Source organism: Martes martes (assembly GCF_963455335.1).
Source record: "Martes martes genome assembly, chromosome: 5".
Taxonomy (NCBI): domain Eukaryota; kingdom Metazoa; phylum Chordata; class Mammalia; order Carnivora; family Mustelidae; genus Martes; species Martes martes.
This window is the reverse complement of record NC_137892.1, coordinates 81,878,708-81,900,937: the sequence shown is the minus strand read 5'-3', so window position 1 is coordinate 81,900,937 and position 22,230 is coordinate 81,878,708. Positions and strand designations below refer to the sequence as shown.

Below are 22,230 nucleotides of genomic sequence, written 5' to 3'. Positions count from 1 at the left end.
TCCAGCTTTGATAAGCTGTGTATCAATAGAAAATGGCAAGAAAGCCAGAAGCTTAGGCTCATGATCAACCTAACATATTAATTATTGAATCTTCTTGGACTTGGATAATTATTCTACAACTTGAACTTCAACTTAAATATTAATTCCCTTAAAATAATATCTAAAATTTTAATTTTATAGTGAAACATGGTTTATTTTGACTATGGGCTCATCATCTGACTTGGTATCACCTCTGGCTTTCATCACTGATATGGTTGTTATTTACATAGGAAAAGTTGCACAATTTTAAAAAATCAAGGTAACTCTGGCCTCTTTCAGATCATTGAAGTCACTGATAGGATAAGACTGATGGAATCAAGACTACTCGAGGTTCTCATATTGATAAAAGATCATGCTATTTTTTTTTCTTAAGGCAGATTATATTTTATTATTATTTCGCTTATTATCTGCATTATTGGGCACAGTGATAATGATAGCATCTCTTAGACTGGATAAATTTTTACTGAAGAGTGAATCTGACCATGTCTGAAAGGTACTCATCCCTTTTTAAAACACGTTATCATAGAAATAGGAAATTGTACTTAGCTTGTATCTTCTTTGTTTTTAATTGCAGCAAACTTGAAGAAGAAGAAGAGAAGAAAAATAATGGCAAGGACAAAGCAAAGCCTGAGAAAGTGAAAAGAGAAGCAGCACAGGTAACTGTTTTAGATATTAGAATCACATAAATATTCCATTCCCCTAGACAAGCCTCCCACTCCCACCTCCTCATTCCAGTGTCCTTAGTGACTTCACAGAATGAGATCATGTATTTGGATCCTTGTGTATAAGAAGATCCCTTCTTCCCATTCACACCAAATAGGATTTAGTTGTTTGTGCATTTGAGAAGAGGTCAGTCATCATTTTCTCCACTGACCATATGAATAGTATTATCCCAAAAAAAGAAGTGCATACAGATGGCTGTCTTGTTGTCTGAATACAAACCAATAGAGGCAGATTTCAGATTTTTCTCTGTATCTTTTTATGTAGGGATGGTTAGTTCTAAATAAACAAAACAAAAACAACCTTGTTTTTTTAAATAATTTTTTAAATTTTTTTTATAAACATATAATGTATTATTAGCACCAGGGGTGCAGGTCTGTGAATCGCCAGGTTTACACAGTTCACAGCACTCACCATAGCACATATCCTCCCCAATGTCCATAACCCCACCACCCTCTCCAGACCCCCCCGGCCCCGGCAACCCTCAGTTTGTTTTGTGAGATTAAGAGTATCTTATGACAAACCCTAAGTTTTAATCCCAATTAATTTTCTGTGAGATTTTGGGGAAATTGCTTAATGATATTTTTGAGCCTTGGGTTTCCATTCTCATATGATGACGATGATGATGGTGATGGCTATTAATTATTTAGTTGCTGCTATATGCCATATGGTATAGCAATTTTAGGACTGATCTTTGTAGTAACCATTAATGTATGTATTGTTGTCTGTATTTTATCGATGAGGACTCAGAGGCTCAGATAAGAAGTTAGAAAATACATATAGTTAATAATTTGAGAGCTAGCAATTGGACCACAAGTTCTGGCTATAATGCCCATGATATACCTTAGATTTTGCACCCTGTCACCATTTGTAAGAGTCCTGTAGGGTACGGTCAGCTCTTCATTTCTCCTCTCCTCTATCCTTTTATAATTTGGAAGACCTGACTTCTTACTGTTCTCCCTGCTATCACCTTTGTTCCCTACAATCTACCCTCAACTCAGAAACCAAAGTAATAATTTAAAAACATAAGGTAGCTTATGCCCCTCAGTGGCTACTCATCTCACTCCAAGTAAGAACCAGGCCACTAGAAAGTGGTTTACAAGGCCATGCATGATCTGCCTTCTGCTACCTCTCAGACCTCATTTCCTACTTTTTACCCATTGCCACCCTTGTGCCAGCTACAGTGGCCACCTTGTTGCTTCTTGGACACGCCAAGCATTAATTCAAGGTAGTCCATCTTATGGACTCAGTCACATACGGTTAAAAACCTGAACTCTGGACTCACACTGCCAGGGCTCAAATACTGGCTGCATCTCCCTCCCAGTAAGGCAAATAGTGTGTGTCTTATTTCTTCACTTATAAAATATTATTATGTACATTTTTTTTGTGAAGTCCTAGGAAACTTGTCCATGTATAAGTCTTCAGGATTATACATGAAATGAACTTTATTTTCTGTATGGCCCCCTCATACTCAGACATGACTATCCCTTTCTTCTGTCAAAATTCTGGCTATTTTTCATGTCTCAGAATAAGTATTAGCTGCTCTGCAAAGATTTTCCCCATTTAAACAATATACTTAATAACTCTGTCATCTATTATGCCAGCAATTTTTTTAATTTCTCAATTATATCATTTGTTTTATTCTAACTACAGATGCTTCTGTGCACTTTCTCCAAAGGCTCTAAATACTCTGTATTTGGTTTTTACGGTTGCTCTAACAGATTACCACAAACCTGGTGGCCTACAGCAACCCAAACTTACTATCTTTGGTTTTTACATTGTAAGTCCGACCTGGGTCTCACTGAACTAAATCAAAGGTTGGTAGGGGTGTGTTTCTTTCTGGAATCAATAGGGGAGAATTTGTCTCTTTGCTTTCTCTCACTTCTAAAAGCCATCATGCTCCTTAGCTCTTAGACCCCTTCCATCATCTTCAAAGCCAACAATATCATGTCTCTGACTGTTCCTCTGCAGTTAACTCCTCTCAGTCTCTCCTGTCTCACTCTTCCAATTGTAGGAACTGACCCCTGCAGTTACATTGGGGACACTAGGATAATCCAGGAGAATCTCCCCATCTCAGCATTCTTAACTTGATTATATTCACAAAGTCCCTTTTGCCCTGTAAGGTAATATTTTCACAGGATTGAAGTATTAGGGCTTGGACAAATTTGGGGGGTAAGAAATACTATTCTGCTGATCACAAATTTTTTTTTATGAAAGGAACAATAGATGATTCTTCATCTATCTCATAGTACCTAGCCCAGAATAATATTTGAGTTGAACTGACGGTTTTCTAATGAGATCAGTAACATAATCTTATTTTCCAGTTAATGTGTAACGTAGACCCCTGAAAAGTATCTTGGTAACATTGACCTTCTACATCACTGTTTTGGGAGCATTCTGTCACAGTTTTCAGAGGGGTAATGTGGAGGAGTTCTCCAGTATTTAGTTACCTAATTCTTAAATCCACCCTCATTTGGTAGGAGTTGTGCAGTGAATACCGTAACTATGTGAGAAACGGACGACTCCCCTGCACTAGAGAGAATGACCCCATTGAAGGCCCAGATGGGAAAATGCATGGCAACACGTGCTCCATGTGTGAAGCCTTCTTGTGAGTAGAGCCACATCCACTGCTGCTGAGTGTGGGAGAAAGACAGGCCTGGGGCAGTCAAGGGTGGTCACACTGAAGGTTTTCTCTAGTAAGTAGATCTGGAAGCTATCTTTGCATGGACTCCAAGCATTAACAGTTACAAAACCATATACTTTACTCATTTCTTTGAGGTATTCTCAGTGTTCTAAAGTGTTCTTGGACCATGTGCTCACAGCAGATTCCTCCAGAGTTAATGGCATCCAAGGACTGGGATACCAGACTCTGCATACATACAACCATGAATAATCCAAAGATGTGATCATTAGGTGCTACCAAATTGAACGTTTGCTAACATCTAATAAATATTTTCAAGCGTCCTCATTGCTTTCTGAGAAGAAGGACAAGATCTTTATATTTCCAGAAGAATGTAGTGCTAAAAATTTGTTGGCTGGTTTCCTGTGATGCATGTGTCTTATTCTTTAAGCAACATTAAAAACAAAAAACAATATGGAGAGCTGGGCATTTACCTTCCTACTCCCATGCTCAGTTGGTAGAGTATGGAAATAATGGGATATTTCTGTCTAGTGAGATTTTCCCGTTAGGATAATAGGTACTGGGTGCCAGGAATGATTCTCCCTTCTCCCCCTCCTACAGCCAGCAAGAAGCACAAGAAAAAGAAGAAGCTGAATCCAGAACAAAAGCTAAGAGAGAAGCTGAAAAGGTAGTTATCCTGGAAGGTTAATACCACAGTGAAGGATGAGGTTTTGCAGTTTCTCTGTTAAAAAAAACAAACAAACAACAAAACAAAACAAAAACATAGAATTACTGAAAACCGAAGTAAGAGAACTCAAGGATCATCTAGTCCAGGAATTGATAGAATTTTCTTCAAGGACCAGTGAGTAGACATTTTAGATCGTGGCCATTCAGTCTCTGTTCCAACTGCTGTCACAGCTATAAAGCAGCCATAGGTAATATGCAGGTAAATGGGCATAGATGTGTTCCAAAGAGACTTTATTTACAAAACTAGATGGTGGGTCAGATTTTGCTTATAGTCATAGTTTGCAAACATTGGTTTTAACTCATTCCCGAATTTTTAAATGAAGATTTGAAATCCAGAGAGAAGGAAGAAATTGCAGTGGCACGATTGACATCAGATTCCACATGTTCATATTTTCAAGTTCTCATAGTTGAAAAATGGAAACAAAGGAGTTCAAACTTAGATCTTCAGACACCAAACATAGCATTATTCCTAACCCACTATGTCAGTTGGATGACCACATTGGGTCACATCAGTTGTGTTCCTCACTTTAATTATTTCTGGTGCCAGCATTTTGGGGAAAATAAAAATAATACATCGGGCACATTAGAATAATCTGGGATAATATTTTCTTGGTTTCAAAAAGGTTGATTCCAAGTAGATTTTTTTCAGGTTTGTGGTCATTTGCTTGCCCCCATCAAAGATGAGTGGCCAGTTCTCAAAGAAGCCAGGTTATTAAGGGATTCTTTCTTATGTGTGGGTGCAGATTCAGTCTGGATTTGGGGGCTAAATCTAAGGAAAAAGAAAAAGAAACTTCTTAATAAGTCATCCATGGGGGCGCCTGGGTGGCTCAGTGGGTTAAAGCCTCTGCCTTCGGCTCAGGTCATGATCCCAGGGTCCTGGGATCAAGCCCTGCATCGGGCGCTCTGCTCCGTGGAGAGCCTGCTTTCTCCTCTCTCTCTGCCTGCCTCTCTGTCTACTTGTGATCTCTGTCTGTCAAATAAATAAAAATAAAATCTTAAAAAAATAATAAAAAAATAAAAAAATAAGTCATCCATGTTTGGTAGGAATTGAATGGAACCAATTGGCAGGAAGAAAAATACCCAGAGGTCATTTTCTGTACCTGTTTTACTAGAAATCTCTTGGAAGGAACCCAACAAAGTAATTTATATGAAAATATCCACGGCTCTTGCCTTTTCTCCTCCTTTAGGATACATGCAGTGAATTTCGGAGCCTTTTGCAAAATGGAAATCTTTTCTGTACACGAGAAAATGACCCTGTGCGTGGCCCAGATGGCAAGACCCACGGCAACAAGTGTGCCATGTGCAAAGCTGTGTTGTGAGTGCTCAAATGAAGCCCCTGCTGGGGTGGGCAGAGTTGGGGAGCCAGAGAGCCAGGAAGATAATGTCTATTGTGTTTCTCCTTTCTTTACATATCAAGGAAATAAATGATTCTCTGCAGAATGTTTCCAGGCAAATCTTTCTTGTAAAGGCCAATATTAGAACCAGGCAATATATGACTAAGGTACTACATTCTCTATAATTTCTGGAGTCAAGCCTACCTACTAATAGATCACAACAGGGTAAAATTGGAAGTCCTTTGCTGTCTGATGGATCCCTTTTCTACATTATCTTTTAAATACCTCTGGGAAAGTAATAAATATATTTTACTATCAGTCTAACTTTTCTACCTATGTTTTTGAAAATATCACATTTTTCACAAAAAGAAAAAAAATATTTACACAAAGCTCAGAAGTACACATAAAATATTTCAGTCATCCAATAGCCATTTACTGAATATCTACAGTGTACAGTGTGAATAATGATTGTACATAGATGGATGCAATAGACATGGGTACAATTTCATATAATCGGAAGGAGAATAGGCACCTGGGTGACTCAGTTAAGCATCTGCCTTTGGCTCAGGTCATGATCTCAGAGTACTGGGATCCAGCCCCACATTGGGCTCCGCCATCAGTGAGGAGTCTACTTCTCTCCCTCTCCCTCTGCCCCTTCCCCTGCTCTCTTTCTAAAATAAATAAATAAATCTTTTTAAAAAATATGAAGGAGGAATTGCTGAATGATAAATGATGTATTCAGTGTGTTCTAGTACTTCGGGGAAGGGAGAGTTAATAAGAAGTTTTATGGGGGAGTAGACCTGGACTTTATAATTTGGATAAGATATGAACAGTCCAGGCAGGAATGAGAGGAGAAGGGAAAAAACATAGGTAAACCTCTTAAATTAAGGAAACCGTATGAACAGTAAAGAGCAAGTTGCTTAGTTTTGTTAGAACTTAGCCATTTTGCTGGGTTTGAATGCCAGTTCAAGGATTTTGAAGTCAATTCTGTACATCATGGGAAACTGCTAAACATTTTCAGGTAGGAGAGTAAGTGGGATAAATATGGTTCCTTTGGGAAGATTCATTTATGTCAGCAGTAGAAAAGAAAAAAAGAGAAGGAAGGGACCGAGATTCGGAATGCTGCTGGTGGTGGAAGGGTTTGCAGGAATCTGGGAACATTAACTAGCGTGAGAGAAACGGGAGAGAAGGTGAGAAGTGAAATCAGTGCCATGCTGGCAACAGCTGTGGGAGCTGAGAGGTGGGAACAGAGACAGCTCCAGGGTTTTGTTTTTCCCAAAAGGTAGAGAATCCAGGAGCAAGGGCACATTTGGTGGAAAAGGTAGTTATTGTTGGACCTCTTGGCTCTGAGGCATTTGAGAAGAATCCAGCTGAGTGTCACAGTGAGCATGTATGAAGGGCTAGTAAATCGCTCACATGGACTTGCTTATGCTTACATACATGTTGGTTTTCCTCTACAGCAGGGAGAGCTCCTTCAGGCAGAAGGACTGCACATAGTTTGTCTTTCTGTTTTCAGAGGAAGGCCTGCAACATGGTAGATGTTCAGTAAATGCTGGTGACTTTCTATACAGATCTAATCTGGTGACAGGAGGAGGAACTCGCAGACATGCACTCCACTCTCCGTTAATCTATTCTTCCCTACCTCCCTCTTTCTAATTTCCAGCCAGAAAGAAGATGAAGAAAGAAAGAGAAAAGAAGAGGAAGATCAGAGAAACGCTGCGGGGCATAGTTCCCATGGCAGTGGCGGTGGTGGAGGAGGCAAAGCTCAGGTGAGAGGACCTCTAATTCCCACAGGCAGGGTGGACATAAGTCACTGAAAAGGGCACCGAGGCCAAGCCCGTGGTAAAGGGGAATGGAGGTCATGCAGGGTGTGAAAGCATCCTGGGAAGGACAGGGGACTTTCCCCTTGAAACTGCAGGGTAATATCTCAGCAATTTTTCTTCTCCTTTGGGTGTATTTTGACTTCCTTAAACCTGGAATAATTAACATGATGACATCATCTGTGTCTCCTGACCCCTTTTTACATAATGTAGCTCTCAGGCCAGTAACTGATCCCAGGAGAGATAGTGGAGCTGTTCCCTGTTAGCATTTCATGCTCTTCCTCTTCTCTAAGTACTCTCTCATTCCCTCAGTGAAGCCACATGTGAGAGGGAGACTTTCTGTTGATCCATGCAGCATATTAGGTGAAACAGCAGGGCTTTTTTTTTTTTTTTAAGATTTTATTTATTTATTTGACAGAAAGAGAGATCACAAGTACACAGAGAGGCAGGTAGAGAGAGAGAGGGGAGCAGGCTCCCTGCTGAGCAGAGAGCCCGATGTGGGGCTCGATCCCAGGATCCTGGGATCATGACCTGAGCCGAAGGCAGGGGCTTAACCCACTGAGCCACCCAGGTGCCCCAACAGCAGGATTTTTCAGAGCCAGATAGTTTGGGGTACGACCCTGCCCCTGCCACGCAGGACTTGTCCAGTGTGGAATAAATGACTTCATCTTGCTAAACTCTGGTTTCCCTTATACAGCAGTGCTCTTACAGAGGATAAAATAAAACAATTTAGGCAAGTTTTTAGCACATTTCCTGAGACATTTTGAAGGGTCAGAATGACAGAAACTGCCTGTAAACCCCTCCTTGGGCATGTGAACAGCACTGCGTTAGATGAGAGCCGCTTGGTCTCTCTTCTTACGACCTTGGGATATCAAGACCATCTCTTTGCTTCCAGATCCAACACAGGTTCAGCATATGTCTTTGATAATTCTGGCTATTCTGTTTTTCTATCTTTCTCCTTCAGGAGGCTATATCCTCACTTTCAAGGGGAAAAGCTGGTAAGACTCTTTGTCTCTCTACTCCACAGTTCGCTTGAGCCTCTCTTCTTGGCATTTTGCATAACTTTGTATTTTCCTCCAGCATTTCTTTCTCCCTACGATCTACACCAGAGGTCAGCAACTTTTTTTTTCTGTAACAGCCAGATAGCAAGTATTTTAGGCATTCTGAGTCATTATAGTCGCTGTTGCTTCTATTCAGTTCTGCCACTGTTGTCGGAAAGTAGCCATAAATATACCTGAATGAGTGAGGGTATGTTTCAAGTTTTATTTATAAAACCCCATATATAAAAACAGGGAGCAGGGGGCACCTGGGTGGTTCAGTGGGTTAAAGCCTCTGCCTTCGGCACAGGTCATGATCCCAGGGTCCTGGGATCGAGCCCCACATTGGGCTCTCTCTACCTGCCTCTCTGCCTACTTGTGATCTCTCTCTCTCTGTCAAATAAATAAATAAAATCTTAAAAAAAAAAAAAAAACAGGGAGCAGGACAGATCAGTCCTGTAGGCTGTAGTTTGATGAGCTTTAATCCATGGTATTAAATCCCAGCAAGCTTGATGATTTCCCTGTGTAGAATCTTAAAAGCAGTATTATTATCCATGACAACTGGTGTCTTAGAATATAGGTGATTCCAGTCCCCCCTTTCTCTGTAGATAGCCATGCTAGATGTTACATATAAGAGGAGGTAAATCAGAACTTTTCTTAACTCAAATTGTTTTGAATTGAATTTGTTAAACTTAACAGCAATACAATAGATCAGGTAATCTGGAGGCCTACTCTCCTTTTCTTCCTCAGGACCAATGCACAGAGTTCCGGGACAAAATGCAAAATGGAAAACTCAGCTGTACTCGGGAGCGTGATCCTGTACGTGATGCTGATGGCAAGTCGTACAACAATAAGTGTATCATGTGTAAAGAGATACTGTAAGTACTTCTTTCCTCCAGCAGTCCAAAACATAGTCGCCATTTCCTCCTGAATGACTGGCTCTTTCTCATTTACTTACAACTCCTTCCAGGAAAATTAATTGTTTTTTGTTATTTCCCAAATAGTGTCTCTTTCCCATACATTGTCTGAGGAACCACAAGCCCTACCAATGGCAGCTAATCAGTGTCTGCTTCCTACTCTATTTTTTCTATCATAATTCTGTGACCTGTAAGTGCCATCCCAGTAGATAATTGTGCTTTTGAACATACAATGCCTAAATCCTATGGAGAGTCTGTGAACATCATTTGGGATAGCTCACCGGCATAGTTTAAGAGGGCTCTTTCTTGTATGCATACAACACATTTATTGTATAATCCGGGGTGTGCTGCTTCTGTTTTCCCATGGTGAACGGTACTGAATTGGAGTGTTTGATTATCCATCTCAGCCACACTTGATTTGTGTTCCCGAGGCAAGTTAAGAACATAACCACTGCTGTATATTAAGGTAGTTTTCTAGGTGACCTTGTTGGGTACTCATAGTTCTAAAATTGGATGCCTATAGCACAATTCTATTAATTATGGCATGTAATCGATACGTAATTAGTAAATAATGCTTCCCCACACATACACCTTTTTCACCTTTCTCCTTGAAAAGAAATGACAATCTTGTTATAGTATAGGCCACGTGAGAAAAATCTAATTAGTATAAATGTTGCATTTTACAGATGAGAAAACCTGAATTTTTTTTTTAAGTTCAAGGTTTCATGGGGGAGTGAACTTCAGAGCTGAAACCAGTTCCTCTGGATACCAGTCTAATACTTATTCACATTACGAAAAGTCTTTAATAGACGCAGGGCAGTAGAGTAGAGCAGTGCTGGGGTTTTAACATCAGATGATTTGAGCTTCATGTTCCAGGACAGGTTATTTCACCCCCTAGGCTTCTGTCTGCTTGTATTTATAATGCGGGTAGAGGCAGCAGTAATCTTCAGAGCCCCATATTGTTTCTTATGAATGTTAAATGAGCAGAACTATGTAAAAACTCCTAATACAGTGCCTTGCACAAAGTAGGCGCGGGATAAATGTGTCCAGTAAATGATACATAACAGCATAATCACTGATTTTGTGATCTCTCACACTATCCTGTTACCCTCTTGTCCAACTTTTACTTTGCAAATACAACTAACATAATCGAGATAGCTTTTCACTTATGACTTTGTTTCTTTTGCATCACATATTAATAGTAGATAATTTGGTTAAGGAACAAATAATTCTCAGATGCAGGAAGTTATGAAGATAAAATTTTGCCATTGTGACCAGTATCATCTATGTTAGAAGATACTTATGTAGAGTATTTTAAAAAAACACAACACAAATAGAATATTTTTTATGATCTTTGGAAATCGTTCATCTGACAATAAATGGTTTTTGACTCTCTGCTATGTAACAGGCCCTCCTCATGGACAAGCATTCTTGATGTGAACAAGACAAAGTTCCTGCCATGGAACTGTAATATAATATAGAGAAGAAAGATTATAAATAAATAAGTAAATAACTACATAGCACAAGGCCAGATAGCAATGGGAAAATAAAACAGAAGGCAACAGAAAGAGATTGCAGTTGCTGCTTTGTTTATGGTATTCAGGGCAGGCCTGACATGTGAGGGATACTGGTAAAAAGTGAGTGAAGTGAGCCATCTGGACATCTGGAGGAAGAAAGTTTCAGGCAGAGCAAGAACCAATGCAAACTTCTGAAGATGAAAAATTACCAAGCTCAAGAAACAGAAAGGAGGTCATCATGTCTCAAAATTATTGCATGGAAAATTGCAGGAAAAATGAGTTTGGAGAGATCAGATAAGGGTTTTTTTTAGACCAAGAGAAGGATGTTGGATTTTATTCTATGTCTGATTAAAGGTCACTGGAGGCTTTTGATCAGCGCCATGATTATCACAAGAATTCCACTAAACTGAATCATTACAGTGCCCTCTTTTTCCAGTAGTACTTGATTAAAATGTCATGACTTCATATATCCTTGAATCTCTAGGGTATGTTTTATTGCCACTTTACTACACAGAGGGAACTCCCTCAAAAGAATATATACATATTCAGATTATATACATTCATACACATGTTTGGTTTGTGAACAAAACCAAACAAAACTTTGAAAGAGATAAAAGTGTTTTAGAGTTTTGCAGTATTTGGATCTTGAGCCAACTGCATTGGAATGACCTGGCTTGTTTAAAGTTAGGCTAGAATCCTAGTCTAGATCTTGCCAGTAAACCTGTTGGGGTGGTCAGTGAATCTGAACTTTTAAAAATCTGTGTTTCTTAATGCACATGGAAACTTAGGGGACCACTGACATCAGTATTTTATCAGAAAAGTAAGAGATTAAAAAACAAACAAACAAACATGATCCCAAGGTACTTTCTAGATTACTTGTCTTCTTTCTATCTTGGACTCCATTCTTTAAGAAATAATATTCTAATGGGTTGCCTTACTTGTCAAGGCAATAGGATGATGAGTTGGTGGTGAATTAAAAACCACAACTTATGATGGAAAGATGAGGACACTGGGCTTAAGACCTGAAACTTGCCTCTAAATATCTGATGGGTTAATATCCAGAAGAGGTCATGGATTCAGCAAACCTGTTCTGTGTTGTCCTGGGATTGTGAAGTAAGGCTGAAGGACAAAAGTTAGAGATAAATCTGGACACAAATAAAGGAGACTTTGAAATTACTTGAGTTGCTCTACCTATAATATCTACCTTATATACCCTGTGATAAGGAAGATTCCTAATAACAGAGCTGACTGTCCGCCTCAAGGATGCACAGACATTCTCTGTGAAGGAGGTGGTTTAGGATATCTGAACTGTAAGGCTACTTCCAAACCTGAGTTTGGGTTAACATGATGACTATTGACTCTATTCTATTCCAGGGAAAGAGAAGCAGAGGAAAAAAATAAGCCTTCTGGCTACAGATCAAATGGGACTGAATCAGCACCAGAAAAGGTGAGTCGTTAACTAGATTTTGACAAGAATGGTCTTTCTGTAGGTCAGCACTTGGCAACCAAAAATAGGGAAAGAAGGGACGCCTTTGTGGCTCAATCCGTTAAGCGGTTAAGGGTCTGCCTTCGGCCCTTGTCATGATCCCAGTGTCCTGGGATCATGTCCAGCTCCCTGCTCAGAAGGGAGTCTGCTTCTCCCTCTACCTGCCACTCCCCCTGCTTGTGCTTTCTCTCTCTCTCTCTCTGACAAATAAATAAAATCTTAAAAAAAACAAACAAACAAACAGGGAAAGAGGATGTCAGTATTACCACCCAAGATCTTTGTCCTAAGATCAGAAGCCATCATACATGTCAATATTGCTGGTAACTTGTTCAATGTAGATATTTAATACCAAATGGAAATCTTTCAGTCTAACATATTGCAAAGCACTTTTGCAAATAGTAGTTTACTTCATTGAACAGCCTGGTCAAACACCTTTTTTAACTTTATTTTATAGATGGGGAGAATGAGGCTTTGGTACTGTCACAGATTACTATAAAAAATGGCTTATCACAACACAAATTCTCTTTGTGGAGGCTCTAGGGAAGATCTGTTTCGTAGCCTTTTCTAACTTCTAGAGGCTGCCTGCATTCCTTGGCTCATGGCCACCTTTAAAGTCGGCAGTGGCCAGTTGAATTGTTTTCATGCTGTCTTACTCTGATACTGACTTTCTTGCCTCCCTCTTTTACTCATGAGAACCTTTCTGATTACACTGGGCCACCCAGATAACTCAGGATAATCTATCCATGGTAAGGACAGCTAATTAGCAATCTTAATTCTACCTTCATCCTTAGTTTGTCCTTACCATGTCAACCTACATATTTACAGGTCCCAGGAATTAGAATATGGACGTGTTTTAGGTCATTATGCCACCTCCCAGCAGGGTTAAGTGGCTCTCTGACTCTCAAATCAAAATCTTCAGATTTTCAAGCTCAATCAAATACTATGTGAAAACAGCCATTTCCAATATAACCTTTGCTTCTCTTTAGGACACATGTGATGAATTTAGAAGCCAAATGAAAAATGGACAACTTATCTGCACTCGAGAAAGTGACCCTGTGCGGGGTCCGGATGGCAAGACACATGGCAATAAGTGTGCTATGTGTAAGGACAAACTGTGAGTATTTTCAAAAATGGGGCTTTAATTGTGAATATTGAAGTATGGTAATCATTTCTTATCAGTTTGAAAAATGACTTCTTTTTAAAAACAGATCTAATTATTAATGAGGTGCTTTTCACTTCAGCTGAAATGTTTTTTTCCATTTTTCTTCAAGGGAAAGGGAAGCAGCTGAAAGAAAAAAGAAAGAACAGGACAGCTTGAGAAACACAGGAGAAAAGAACAATGAAAACCAGGTAGGGTGTGTTAGACGTATTAATACCTAAAGCTGGAAGCTTGGGGGTAAGGTTAATTAGTTCAACAACTATTTATGAAATGCCTACTCTGTCCCACTCATTCTGTATATAATGATGAACAGGAAAGCATGGCCAGGTCTTGCAAAGAAATAGCATGCTATTCAATGCCCTGAAAGCAACCCTGATGCAACTACCATCTATTTGCAGGACCGATGACAATCGTCAAGCTACTGTTATTATCAAGTGGATTTCTTCTCTGAAGTTTTATTTTTTTAAAAGATTTATTTATTTGAAAGAGAGAAAGAACATGCACCTGTGGGTAGGGGGAGGAGTAGAGGAAGAGAATCTCCAGCCCACTGAGTACAGAGCCCAACATGGGGCTCTATCTCATAACCCATGAGATCTCCACCTGAGCTGAAACCAATAGTTAGACATTTAACTGACTGGGCCACTCAGGCGCCCCTCTTCTCTGAAGTTTTAAAACAAATAATCAAGCAAATAGCAAAATTATAAACAAAAAAGCAAATATCCAAAACTTGGAGCTCCAGATGGTAAATTCTTGACTTGGCATTCTAGTGCTATCTTGTATTCAATAAGGGCTTTAAAAATAATGTTCGGTGCTTTACAACACTAACACATAGAATATGACACAGCACAATCTCTTCTAATCCATCCATGGACTCCAATTAGAAAAGAGAAATTATGAAGTTTCCCCAGGAAAGTTTTCCTGTTAAGGAATATTAATGAGGGAACTTTTCATTTAGTCTATACTGACTTATAAAATGAACCATTAATAGTAATTTTCATTTTTAAAAAATATGTTGGGAATATCTGTTATTTATTTTGGTAATTGAATGGCCTTGAGGTAAGATTGTGTTATACAATTTCAAATCATCTCTACTAGCTGTCTATTCTATTTATAATCTTGGTCAATATTTTTCTTTTTTTAATATCTGTTTTATAAATTTCAAACAAAAAATATATATTCATATTTTTTAAATGTCCAGACATTTTCTGTGTTTGTGTGGCAAAAAGAGACCTGTTGCTCTGAACAGAAGATTCACAACAGCTGTGTTTCAGTTTCAAAAAGGAAAGAGAAGTTTATTATTATTATTATAGAAACCTAATAGGAACAGAAGAAGAAAGGAATCTACGTAGATGAAAGTATTGTAGGCAATAAATGAGAATTAGGCAAAGTTACAACAAATCAGATACTCACAACATCTAACCTCCTTAGATGGGAAAGTCCATGGGAATAGCCTGGCTGGAGTCCCAGCTGGAGACCTGGACTGAGCATCCTCCCCTCAGGTGAGACTTCCAACCGACCCTCCCCAAAGGGCCATTTTTATAGGGTAAATAATAGGGTTTGAAATTAAACATTTTCCACCTACCTGCAGTTTGCAGTGAGCTGCATTTCTGTGTTACCATGTTTCTATATTTTCAAGGAGTGTGGGCTATGTCTGTCTTCCTCCTCTCCCAGATTCCATTCCAGGGGGCCAGCCCAGCCTTGAGCAGGAGTGGGTGTAAGACAAGATTTGTAGCGCTTGGCACCCAGAACAGAAGGGCCATCTGGAGGCCAGATAATATATTTCAAACCACCAGGCTCACAGGATTATTCACACAGCATGAGTCTCACAAATTTCTTAGCCTGCCTGTGTACATGCAGAGCCAGGTGGTTGTTTATGCAGGACAAATCATAATAACATTTATCCATATGGACCACGTACCCAGGACAAGCTTCTAGGTCTAGAATAAATATCAGGAAGCTATAATGTACACATGAAGAATACAGTCAGTAATATCGTAGTAACTCTGTATGGTAACAGACGGTAACTAGACTTATTGGGGTGACCATTTTGCAAAGTGTGCAAATGTCAAATCACTATGTTTATCTGAAACTAATATAATCAATTATACATCAATAAAAAATTAATAAGTCTTCCCAAAATCTATGCAGCAGGTTGTATTGTTCTAGAGTTTCAGTTGAGAAAAGCTCAGATAATAACTACATCCAGATAATAAGAGAAGAGCTGGAGATTGCACCCATAAAGCAAAGATGGACTCACAGGCAGATGGGTGCGATCATAAACATATGTATGTGGGATTTTGTGTAGCTGGAAATGGAAATAATTCTAGCAACTTCCAAAAATGATCACTGTGAGACATTTAATGTTTTGATCAAGTATTCCAGAGAACTTTTTTAATACTGCAGATAAAAGTAGGTCTGGAGTTTTTCATGGATATCACAGTTTAAAGAAAGAAGGATAGGGGCAACTGGCTGGCTCAGTCAGTTGAGCGTCTGACTCTTGATTTTGGCTCAGGTCATGATCTCAGGGTCATGGGATCGGCCTCACGTTGGGCTCCATGCTCAGCATGGAGTCTGCTTGTCTCTCTCCCTCTGCTCCTGCCCCCACTCACACACACACTCTCTCTAAAATAAATAGATATCATCCCTTGAAAGAAAGAGAGAGGGAAAGAAAAGAAGGGAGGGAGGAAGGAAGGGTGACTGCCATCCATGTTACTAGCAGTATTTTTCTAAATAATTTTCCTATGTCTTTCCTTTGGCTCTTTGAGCTTACATGTAATTTTATGACAAATTTCTGTAGATGTTCAAAAAGTTCATCAGAGGCCAGATCCTGTGGATTCATTTTCACTGTCTTCTTTTTAAGGTTCTTATTTTTCAGTAGATATAAAATGCAGCTTTATCTGTTTACAAGTGTTTAGGAGTTTTATTCTCTGCCACGTAAAAGCACAGAAAATAACAAAGCTCATTACAGATTTCCGATCACAATTCCAACACTGACTTTACTTAATCTCTGAGACTTATTTTCTCATCTATAACATGAGGATAATGAGTGTTTATCATCTATAAAATGGGGATAGTGAGTGTTTACCCTGTGTGCTCTTAAATCCATTAGAGCACACAACAAAATGCCTGGCATATAATAAAAAAATTTATTTTATAATAAAATAAAATAAAACTGTTATTGAGGAACAGAGCTTAGTGTGTTGCCAAAAGAGCATCTATCAGTTCTTTCCGGGGCTTGCTTATGTATGGAGTGATGAGTATGCTGCAGGGAAACAGGTTTGGGGCTCAGCCCGCTAAAAATTGCGTTAACACAGTACAGGCTGCCTGAGGTAGGAGTGAAATTCCATGGGAATGAGGTCATTGTTTGAGAGGGATGCTATGGAGAGAATTCTAACTTCCTACACAGATATTGAATAAAGAGCATCTGAAACATATTCCATTTCGAAAATTTTGTTTTTTCTAGATTTTTCTTTCCCCTCTCAAGTATTATGAGCTTATGTCTCACAAATTATGTTTTAAGTTTTAGAGATCAGACTATCGTGGTAGCATCTTTTTTCTATTCTCTTGGCAGGATCAGTGCCATGAATTCCGGAGTATGGTGAGAGAGGGGAAGCTTATCTGCACCAGAGAAAATAACCCTGTTCGAGGTCCAGATGGCAAGATGCATGTCAACAAGTGTGCTATGTGTCAGAGCATTTTGTATGTGAAGAGGATTATCAATCAGTTTGATGGGTGGTTCTTATTTGCAAGGACATGGTTCTTTTTAATTTAAAACCTAAGGCCCTGGGCATTGTACATGAAAAACCTACTAGGCCTTCATTTTAGAAGAGGAGAGTGAGCTTCTAGAACACTGTCTCAAATATGTTTATTTTGATGATCACAATCATACCCGGAGCATCTGGGACAGGGAGACAGCTGTTGTTTGGTGCCCAAATCCTGGCTTTCAGAGAGGAAGTACATCAGCTGAGTAATGGACCATGTGCCACATACTTCCTCTTGTATGTAAAGGAAACAATTTCTATATAATGGACTTTTTGTAAGAATTCAAGGAGATAATATTTTTCAGACATTTATAAACTTGAAAGCAATATAACTACATGAAGAAAATCAATATTGGAGAGTTCAGTTCTAATTTAATATGAAAAAGAAAAGGAGAAATGAAGCAACTCTCCATGAGAGCCATATAAATATTTTACTAAGGAAAAAAATACAATGGCCTTTGAGGAGCATAGCATTCTGGATGACAGTGTAGTAAGTAACTGAATTTCTGTAAGTTCATAGCATTGCCACAAATACACTATGAAAATTCGAACAGTTAAGACTCATTAGTGAAAAAACAAGTTTTTAGATATTTTTTTTAGATATGAGAAAATAGTGTTAGATTTGCTAAAGTTTAGAACTAGAGAAATATTTTAAAAACTCAGTAAAAACAAACAAAAAAACTCAGTAAGGACCCTTTTTTTATTCTGCAGCGAGCGAGAAGCTAGTGAAAGAAAAAAGAATGATGAAGAAAAATCAAGAGCCAAGCCCTCAGATGATGCAAAGGTCATTTCTTAAAAGATGGAAAGATAACTGTTTCACCTTTCATCCTCAGAATCTGACATTCTCCTGCAGTTTTTTGGAAAATGGGAATGCCAATGTTTCGCTTCAAAGAAAATCGGTTTTGCTAATATTTCATTTTGGTTATAACAGTATTTTTGTCTGACTTTAAGGTTTAATATTTTTCTCAGTTTTATAAAGAATTTGCCCACGATGTGAATCGATTGCTCTCCTCTTCGGGAGAAATATGGATTGAAAAAATAGAGTGTGAGATTCTTTACCACCTCCACCACATGCTTTTCCTCTGACACTAAATGTGAAATGAGGCTTCAGGTAGCTTGTTGACATTGATTTTTACAATTCAGGTAACATACACTAATATCAAAGCCTCCCCTTTAGCTTCTCTCTTTGATGTCTTTTTTTTTCTGTTTCCTGTTTTCTGTTTCAGCGTCAACAAATCAATAGTGTGTATGCATGATGCTGCCTTTTCTTTTTACTTTTCAAGCTTGCAGAAAAGATATCTTCATTCAGTCCTTTGCAGTGATAATCACATTTGTGGTGTTAGATCCCTGTGATACTGTCCTTTGCTCAAAAGTACAACTCATGTGGAATGCTGGGGTGGCTTAGTTGGTTAAGCGTCTGCCTTTGGCTCAGGTCATAATCCCAAGGTCCTAGGATCAAGTCCCACACTGGGTTCCTTGCTCAGTGGGGAGCCTGCTTCTCTCTCTATCTGCTTTTCCCCCTGCTTGTGTGCTCGGGTTGTCTCTCTCTGATGAATGAATTTTTTAAAATATCTTTTTTTTTTAAGATCTTATTTATTTATTTGACAGACGGAGATCACAAGTAGGCAGAGAAGCAGGCAGAGAGAGAGGAGGAAGCAGGCTCCCTGATGAGCAGAGAGCCCGATGCAGGGCTCGATCCCAGGACCCCGGGATCACAACCCGAGACGAAGGCAGAGGCCTTAACCCACTGAGCCACCCAGGCGCCCCAGAATTTTTTAAAATATCTTAAAAAAAAAAAAAGAGTGCAGCTTATGTGGAAAATGAGGGGAAGGAAGGAAGGAATCTGGGAAGAAAAAGGTGAGGGAGACATGATCTATCAAGTGTTCACCCTGCATTTCTAGGACCAGGCAGAGAGTTTCAGAATGAAGTGTTTAAAGTCTGGGCATTTCTTGGCCTCCATTGCCAGGATAAGGGCAGTGAGTCTGAACTCAGAGCTAAGAAAAAACTTCCTAAAATCAAGTTTTAGAAAGGGGAAAAATCCTGTTCACTTCCCTTTTCTCATTTTCTAGGACGAGTGCAGTAACTTTCGGCAATACGTGAGGAATGACCGGCTCACATGCACTCGAGAGAATGACCCTGTGCGTGGTACTGATGGAAAATTTTACAAAAACAAGTGCTATATGTGCAGAACGATCATGTGAGTAGGAGGATCCTGTTACCCCTACAGCTAGTGGGGGGATTACATTTTTATTTTTTAATTTTAATTTTAATTTTTAATTTTTTGGTGTAAAAGGTGTTTTTATTAAAGCATAGGGACAGGACCCATGGGAAATGCATCTTTAGAAGTTGCTGATTAAATAAATGTGTGCTCATGAATCCATGGCATCCTTAGAGTAAGTCTTTAGATTCAATGCTCTTAGGTTAAGAACACCTGATATGGGAGACAGGAAATCCAGATATGAATTCTAACCAGGATATTTACTAGCTGTGTCACTGGAGAAAATTTTTTTTTCAATTCTCAGGATTGTAGCTACAAGAAATTCTTCCAAGTCTTTGTTCCACAACTAGGTCAGGCTCAACATAGAAGTCTTTGTCAGAAATACAGATATTTTACCCGCCAAAATGTATTTGGCAGAAAATTCAGGGCTAAGGAATTTGTTGTTAGAAGGGATTTCTAGGTTATTTTGATGAACAACCGTATTTGGGGACTAATGGACATGATTGATACTGATGATGATAACTATGGAAACACTGTGAACATAAATTATAATAATTAGTACCTTTTTTTAGCTCTTTGTAGTATGTTCCTGGAGAAAGGAATTACCAATACTATGCTCTTTTTATGTTCTAGAAAAGCTAAGCTCAAGGAATTTAGGCAACTTGTCCAAGGTCATACATCTATTAAGTGATGAGTGCTCTAAACCAGTTCCCCATTATATACTTTTCCTTACATCATCCTCTGGTTGAATGTTCTGTGGTTCCGTCATATTTTATTTAGGATTGCATAGCTTCCCACTGGAAGTTATAGGTGCTAGTCTTTATGGCTATAACTTTAAATTACTTTTTGTCTTCTTCTGTAGTCAAAAAGAAGCTTTGGAAAGGGCAAGAATTCGGGAGAAATCATTCCACATTAGATCTGCGGAGGAAAACAGCCCAACTGTCTCCAGTTCTATTCTGGTAAGAATGACTACTCCGGAAAAGCTGCTTATTAAGTTAATGCCTTAAGTCTGTTGCCACTCCTCCTCCATGAGCTTCATTTCCAGAGAGAGGCCTTGGAAAGGGGAATTCAGTGTAACTCCAAACCCTTTGTATGTAGTTCCAAGCTCAGTGAGAGTTCTGGGATGACTCATCAATGCATTAGTCTGTGCTCTTTTAGATTATTAGCCCTGTTCCCAGCCAATTTAGTACATTATTGAAATTTTAAAACATGGGTGTGCCATGAATGTGACTTATTGCACATATGGTCACATAAGTAGTGAGCCTCAATTCTGTAATTTCAGCAGGACAAAAAGACTCCTCATCCAGCTTCTTCTCTATCCCTCTCCCCAAATCAGCCCTCTTCCCAACAGCCTAGAGAGGTGTGTGGAGCATTTTCACACTTGTGAAATTCCACTGATCAGCGATTCACAGTGGTTAAAACTTGTTTATTCGAAATACAAGCTGATGGCCATCAGTAACATGTACCCTAGTGTAAATTAGCCTAACAGGTTTGCTTTTTAGGGCTTTGTCAAAGTCAGGAATAGAAAGAAGGAAAGGGAATGAGAACATATTCATGAAGTAGCATATCAAATTGGCCTCTAAAAGTGAAACTTTAGCATCTAGCCTGATGACCCAGAAAAAAAAGAAAAAGTATCAAACATGAATTTAATCTTATTATTTGCCCAATTTAAGTAAGATAGTAGATGAGTTACACTAGTGAACTATATACTAATTACAGATTTCTAGTAAATTAGATGCTACCCTAGGAATCCCATAAGCGTGGAGAGAAACTATTCACAGAATCTCTTCTTTTTTCCCCTAGCTTTATTGAGATATAATTGACATAACACTGTAAGCTTAAGATGTACAGTGTGTTGATTTAGTGCCTTTTTAAGTTGCAAAATGATACTACCCTAGTGTTAGCGAACACCACCATCACCTCACATAATTACTATTTGTGTGTGTATGGTGAGAACATTTAAGATTTATTCATTTACCAACTTTCAAGTATAAAATACAATGTGATTAGCTATAATCACCATGCTGTACATTACACCCCCAAACTTACTCATCTCAAAAGTGAAAGTTTGTACCCTTTGACCAATGTCTCCCATTTCCCCCAGTCCCCTCCCTCCACCATTCTACACTCTGTTTCCAAGATTGCATTTTTAGATTCCAAGTATAACTGACACCATACAGCATTTGCCTTTCTCTGACTTATCTCAGATAGCGTAACACCTTAAAGATTTCATCTAAGTTGTCGTAAATAACAGGATTTCTTTCTTTCTTGTGGCTGAATTATAATCCAGTGCTCTCTCGGGGTGTGTGGGTGGGTGTGTGTGTGTGTGTGTGTGTGTGTGTGTGTAACACGTATTCTTTATCCACTTACCTACTGATGGACATTGAGATTGTTTTCATATCTTGGCTATTGTGAATAAGAAAAAAAAAGGCATTTTACTGAAGTGTAATAGTCGTATAGAAGAAGTGTGCTTATCAGAATGTACAGCTAAATGCAGTATCGCAAAGTGACCACAGCTGTGATATTAGCACCTACATCAAGAAATGAGACACTGCCAGGGCACCTGGGTGGCTCACTGGGTTAGGCCTCTGCCTTCGGCTCAGGTCATGATCTCAGGGTCCTAGGATCAAGCCCCACATCGGGCTCTCTGCTCAGTGGGGAGCCTGCATCCCCCTCTCTCTCTCTCTCTGCATACTTGTGATATCTCTCTCTCTGTCAAATAAATAAATAAAATCTTTAAAAAATAAAAGAGAATGAACAGACACTTCTCCAATGAAGACATACAAATGACTATCAGACACATGAAAAAATGTCCATCATCACTAGCCATCAGGGAGATTCAAATCAAAACCACA

At 39.0% G+C, this 22,230-nt stretch overlaps 1 protein-coding gene across 1 annotated transcript in view; it reads left to right on the top strand.

Annotated features, from left to right (window-relative positions):
- Positions 1-22,230, top strand: part of SPINK5 (serine peptidase inhibitor Kazal type 5) — an 81,914-nt gene that overhangs the window by 43,771 nt on the left and 15,913 nt on the right. The window contains exons 17-29 of the mRNA XM_080804340.1: positions 621-695; positions 3,240-3,367; positions 4,001-4,067; positions 5,314-5,441; positions 7,124-7,229; positions 9,068-9,195; positions 12,126-12,198; positions 13,224-13,351; positions 13,509-13,587; positions 16,968-17,095; positions 17,869-17,941; positions 19,227-19,354; positions 20,238-20,334. Coding sequence (XP_080660466.1) covers positions 621-695; positions 3,240-3,367; positions 4,001-4,067; positions 5,314-5,441; positions 7,124-7,229; positions 9,068-9,195; positions 12,126-12,198; positions 13,224-13,351; positions 13,509-13,587; positions 16,968-17,095; positions 17,869-17,941; positions 19,227-19,354; positions 20,238-20,334 — 1,338 coding nt within the window. The remainder of the gene's footprint in view (positions 1-620; positions 696-3,239; positions 3,368-4,000; positions 4,068-5,313; positions 5,442-7,123; positions 7,230-9,067; positions 9,196-12,125; positions 12,199-13,223; positions 13,352-13,508; positions 13,588-16,967; positions 17,096-17,868; positions 17,942-19,226; positions 19,355-20,237; positions 20,335-22,230) is intronic.